General features: G+C 39.9%; 1 protein-coding gene across 2 annotated transcripts in view; it reads right to left on the bottom strand.

The window, feature by feature from the left end:
- The window catches only part of cpne4b (copine IVb), a 35,871-nt gene that overhangs the window by 22,477 nt on the left and 7,277 nt on the right, over positions 1–6,117 (bottom strand). For both annotated transcript variants that reach the window (XM_007547566.2, XM_016669246.1), the window contains exons 2-3: positions 5,816–6,006; positions 1,544–1,723 (exon numbers count right to left, since the gene is read on the bottom strand). In XM_007547566.2, coding sequence (XP_007547628.1) covers positions 1,544–1,723; positions 5,816–5,986 — 351 coding nt within the window. In that variant the 5' untranslated portion in view covers positions 5,987–6,006. The remainder of the gene's footprint in view (positions 1–1,543; positions 1,724–5,815; positions 6,007–6,117) is intronic.

A 6,117-nucleotide genomic window follows, 5' to 3' on the forward strand; every position in this document is an offset into this window, starting at 1 on the left:
GCCAAACTCCGTCAAGTATGGCACTGTTTTTATGTCGTATTAGCTTCGTTGTGTTGATGCACTTTGACGTGCTTCAATTTTCCGCAGCAACACGCAGCAAACTTCCCCATTCACTCAGTGCATTATAGTTGCACATCGCTTAAGATTTGTTGTTGCGCGTTTGCGCAGAGTGAAGGAAAGAGGAGACCAGCTGCACAGGCAGGATGCGAAATGAGAAGTAGGTGATCGGTATCGGTAAAAGAGACAATGATCGCCGATCACCGATCATGCACTTTTTCACGAAAATCGGCCCGATTATGATCGGTGACCGATCGATCGGCACACCTCTAATATTTATTTTTTTTTTTTACATTTTGCAGTTACAAAATTATATAAGAATAGTTCTGCTGACAAGTTTCAACCTGTTTTCAGACATTTTGTAAATAAAGTAATACAAACATTTAACAGCTGCATAATCTATTACACTTATCTATTACACTCACAGCTTCAAGTTTTGTTAGGCATGTCTCTCTAAGCTTGGGAGATTGTTTTTTACAGGGAATTGTTTTGACAAAGATCAGTTTTTTGAAGATCGTTGTAAGCTTATTAATATTGGATGGGTAGCATAGGCAGAAAGCCCCAGTTAAGTCTTTTCATAGTGGTATTCTAGCAATGCCATGCAGTCAGTCTGAGGTGCAGACAGAGCGCTTGGTGAAGGTTTTCCAGAAGACTTTCTTTCTAATCTGCTGCTACCAACTCGACTTCTAAGGACAGTTCCTGGTAAAACATCTCCAGATCATGTTTGACAGTGGGGATGGTGTCAGCAAGGAATGAGGAGTTCCCTTTTTTTTTATGACAAAATGCTTGGAGTACAGGAGAAAAATCTTGCTATGTGGCTGATAAGATGAATGGGGTCTGTCCTACTGATGCATTGCATTAGGACTGTTGGATCTGGTGGATGGTTCTTCTAACTTCGCAAGAGAGCAGTGCAGCTTTCCCGTCAGTAAGACATAGATTTTTGGCTAGCTCTTTGACCGAGGTGCTTCTTCCCACAATTACTCAGTTAGGTTGAGCTGCCGTGTCTGAGAAAGGTCAACGTAGTTCTAAATTTCTTCAATGTCCAAATAAGAGAGACCTCCAGACATTTTGGGACGTTTAATGGAGTCTGTTTTTTGTTTGTTTTTTCTCCTTGGTTTATGCTCTGACATCCACCTTAAATAGGTAAGTGTGTTCCATACAAAAATGTCTGAAAACACGTCTGCACTTTGTCATCACAGCTTGTTTTGTGAACTGAACTTGAAGTGGTTTCAAGTCTCTAACTAAATGAGGTCAAAATTAAGGATTGTCAATACCATTTGGCTTCATGTCAAGTGATATTTAAGCATTTTATGATTATTTATTGACACAATTTATACAAATCTGTACTAACAAAGACAGGTAAGCACGCAGACACAGTGGGTTTATAACCGATGCAAAACGGCATTAAGTTGGGACAAAAATGTACAGAGTGGGAAGAGAATGGGGCAAGCTTCCTCTTTGCTGCCCAATCAGAAGGCAGACTGACCTGTCCCAATGTGCACTCCATGGCTCCCAGGAAGTCCGCGTCTCGGAGGCCGTTGTTTCCAGAGCTGATGTCGTGCAGCTCGAATCGAAGCCTCTGGACCTCCTCGAAGTAGTAATCTACCAGGAAGATCTTAGAGAAGACGGGGCTGCTGCTGCTGCGGATCACTTCGGTGCGGTCCACCTGCGCACGGTTAAACGCATGACACGCATCAGCAAATCTGGCAAAATTAAAATAAAGCAAAACATGTTCTCATGAGAATAAGAACCTTGAAAAGTGACAGCATTTGCAAATTCTGGTCATGTTTAGGAAAGCTTAAAAATTCTATCGAGAAAAACAAAAATACAAGCAATATATTTCCTTTAAATGAGTTCTACCCTGATCAAATTTTAACAAACTGGCTTGTTCTGTCAATTGGGCTAAATTCAGCTATAGTTATGTAAATAGTTTTGTATTATTTTGATAAAATATCCATTAAAAAACAACAACAACGAGATCTTCAGCATTCTGATATAGTTGCCTTCACTCAAATATCAAACTTTTAATACTCCTGTCAATACAAATTGAAGTTAGTTCTGTTTAAATTATGCCCCGGGACACGTAGGGGCAACAGCACACATAAACAAATTGGCTTAATGCAAAACGCTATGTAGAACAGATAACTCCGCACATCTCCCCAAACACGCCGTCCCCCATGGTGGAAAAAGGCGGTGGCTCCATCACCATTATTGCCCGAGTCACTTTAAATAGACCTCTTTGTATTCACGCGTGCTGAAGTATGAAACTCTCGCTGAGCGTCCAGCGCACTGCAACTCGGCATCGATTGTGAGCTTTGCGAGACTTTCCAGCTCCGCAGCAATTACCACAAATAGCCATTACCACATTGTTTACACTTATCAACTTGAGGACTGCAAACATTGATTTTTCTTGATGCTTTAGAAAAATCCCACTAGCTGTTTGACTACACAGAAATCCGACTGGAGCTGCAGCATTGATCTCAGATTTTCTTCTCTCTGACTGCCTGACACAGAAAGGATCACAGTGCCAAATTAAAGTCCGTCACAGCGCTGACAACAAAAAGCTCGAGAACGCTGGCAGGAGCGAACGCCCGCTTTTTTTCTCTCTCTCTCTCTTTTTTTTTTCTCGCTATTAACCCTGTGGCTCACACACAAGCACCAAAAAAAAAAGAAAAAGAAAAAGTGAAATATAACAGAACATGCACCAGATGTTGCCCATTTTTTTTAACCTCACCTCAATGAGTTGGCAACTCATTGAAGCAAAAAAAAAGAGCCTTTAACACATTAAATATGCACAAACACACCCAGCTGCTTCCCAACAACAATCCAATTGAGGAAGTAATTCTGATCGGCAGAGATTGTCCACTCTCAGATCCACACACACACACACACACACACACACACATACATTCTCTCTCCTTTTTTTCCATATGAATAAACACACAGACACTACGCTGCTTCCCAACAACAATCCAATTGAGGAAGTAATTCTGATCGGCAGAGATTGTCCACTCTCAGATCCACACACACACACACACACTCACACACACATGAATTCTCTCTCCTTTTTTTCCATATGAATAAACACACAGACACTACTCTGCTGCACAAAGTAGCTTTTTCTGGACTCCCCTGAGATACAGTTGCCTAACACTGCACTACTTTTTTGAGCACTTGATCTTGGGCCCCTGTGGAAAAAGCACTGCTTTTTGTGAGTCTGTGCGAGTTTGAGCGAGGAAGTTTTCCTGACTTTTTGTGTCACGCTTGAGTTTGTGTGTTCACACACGTCTGCTAGACCCCCAACCCCTCTATGTAGAACAGGAATTTGACAGAAAAAAAAAAGAAAAAAATGCAATGGATATTTACGAGTGACAAATTGAAAAGATGTCTCACTTAATTAGAAGATCATTGGGAATTACTTTCATCTGAAAAGAGGATTATGTAACACTGAGCAACAACCCAGTCCTTTAGCTCAGCTTAGATGCGTCTGATGTCTCTAGTTCAGGAGTGGCACAAAAATAATGTGACAGCTGTAGTTCATATCCCTGATGAGACTTTGTGTGACAGCACTGACTTTAGCTTTAATCAATACCGTATGAATCTCCCCTAGCCTCTCCAATTCTTGTTGCCCAGGCAACCTTTTCGGTCAGTTTTTCCTTCCACCCAACTTTACACTGCATCAGTGGTGTTTGGTGAGCAAGTCAGCAGCTTTCCTCAGGTCGTTGTAAGACATACCATATTATTTCTATATTAGATATCATAATAATAAAACTATTAAAATGTGGGGGAAAAAATATGCCACTCTGTGTAACGAACTTGTATAAATTTCACTTTTTGAACTGAATCGTTGAAAATAATGAGTTTTTTCAATTATATTCTGTATTACTGACACCGACTCGCGTCTGCTCCGTACATTGAAAAGAAAAGACAAAGAACGTGTCTCAATCTGTGGCCTGTTTAACTCAAAACGAATGAAAATTTGCTTATTCTAAAAATCCATTAGGATTTATCTTTCACCTAATGTTGGATTTTTAATTATGCTCAGATAGTCTTTTGTCTAGTCCATTAGAAAGGGCCGGGAAAGCGCGTGTGCCTCACTGATAATTGGAAATGGAGTGGAACACTTTAAAGCAGCACCAGTTATCCATTTCCACAGCCAAAACAACCTACTACACAGAGAAGATGTTTCCTCCATTTATTTGGGACCTCTTTAGCTTCAAACGAGGCCAATAAAGCTGAAAATGTGGGTTTAAGGGTCTGATTGCTTTCATTACCAAAAAAAAGAAAAAGAAAAACAAATACATTGCATCTGTTAAAAGGGCATTTGCTAAATAAACACAATTTATACTCTGCTTGTAGCAAAGGTTGGGATTCCAGTTGAGCTGCGTGATAATTAGGACACGTGGCTCATGCAAGCTGTAAGGAAAACAACACAACACACTCACAGTCTGAAATGGCGACTTGACTTTTCTGATTTAGTGCCATAATTTCACCAAACATTCCTTTCAGCGGAGTGCTTGGATCATCCCGGGCAGCCCGATACCCATAGTGGTACTCAGAGGCCGCCTCTAGTGGCACTCAAAAGAAATTTTGCTATCAATTATTTTAACCAGTTAGCTCTATGACATATTTCAGCACTTCACCAAAACACTATTTAATTGGTGTTTTCATGTCAATTCTGCCTCTGCAAGATAACAGAATTTGCACCAAATATGAGGTACAAAACGTCCACAACAATTAATCATTTGTGCTCATCAAAGTAGCATTTTTTTTTTATTCCTTCCAACAAAACACAAATCCTTTTAATCTCAATAGATAGAGTAATATGTCATTTATTAGTGTGTTTTGTGAGAGGAGTAGATTTCAAATGGCACATAGTGCTGTCTTGAGCATTGTCAGGTAAAGTCACCAGAGTCTGACTTTTTTTTTTTTTTTTTTTTTGCACTGGAAAGCATCAACAGAGTAAACAATCATAATGAAAACATGACAAAGCGATTTGTTCATCAAAAAGGACATTGGGACTTTTCATTTTGATCACACTGACACTTTCTTTGACATGAAAACTCGCTTTTGAGGGATGAAAATTAGATTTTTAACAAGAGGCGGACCAACCATTGTGCAAATACTAATAGTGATGTGGGAAAATCGTCAAAGTGCCTGAGAAAGATTCATTTGACATTAAAGTGAATAAAACTAAACAAAAATAAAGTACTAAACAATAATACACCAAAATGAAACAGCCTGATGTTTACATAAAAGTGATTTCAGATTATTATTTTTTTATTAGCTAAATGTTATCTTTATAATTAGTTTAGACCCCATTTCCTCCAATGCACAACTGCTATTTTTTTTAACTTAAATGACTTAATACCTTGTAATAACATTAAAAGTCAGTATTATTACAAAGAAGTGTCAAAATATATCCATGGTCTTCCATCAAATATTACAAATGACTCCATTATACAGGTGACATTCATTGTAATCCATAGAGGAGCAACATTAGAAGTCGCTTTGACAAGCCAGATTGCACCTTGAAACGTTCAGAGTCACTGCCACTTCGCTTAATATTCAGAATGCTTCATAATGGCTGAATAGGTGTCATATAAAAGAACACTTAAGAATGACAAACTCCTGATTCACTCCTGGCCTCACCATTAAACCTTCATTTTCCGAGTGTGAAATAGCCCTTCGCAACTGGAGACTCATTTGCGTGGAGCGCGGCATCTCTCTCATTACCCTCTCCCCGTTTCCATCGTACCTCAAACCACTGGCCGTGTGACTGCATTTTCAGCACCACGCACGGGTCGGGCTTGGAGAGGGCGTCGCGGTCCGAGATCCCCCGGCAGGCCACTCTCAGCTCCACTTTGGTCAGGCATGGGGAGCTGATGAAGCCCAGCGTGGCCTCTGCAGACTCATAGATGTTACTCATGACGGCCGTGCAATCACACACTGAACGGAAAGAGAGGAAAAAGTAGAGCTCGTTTATACAACATCATACATAGAGATAGATAGATAGATAGATAGATAGATAGATAGATAGATAGATAGATAGATACTTCG

The sequence above is a fragment of the Poecilia formosa genome, unplaced genomic scaffold, assembly GCF_000485575.1.
Source record: "Poecilia formosa unplaced genomic scaffold, Poecilia_formosa-5.1.2 Scaffold21, whole genome shotgun sequence".
NCBI classification, from domain to species: domain Eukaryota; kingdom Metazoa; phylum Chordata; class Actinopteri; order Cyprinodontiformes; family Poeciliidae; genus Poecilia; species Poecilia formosa.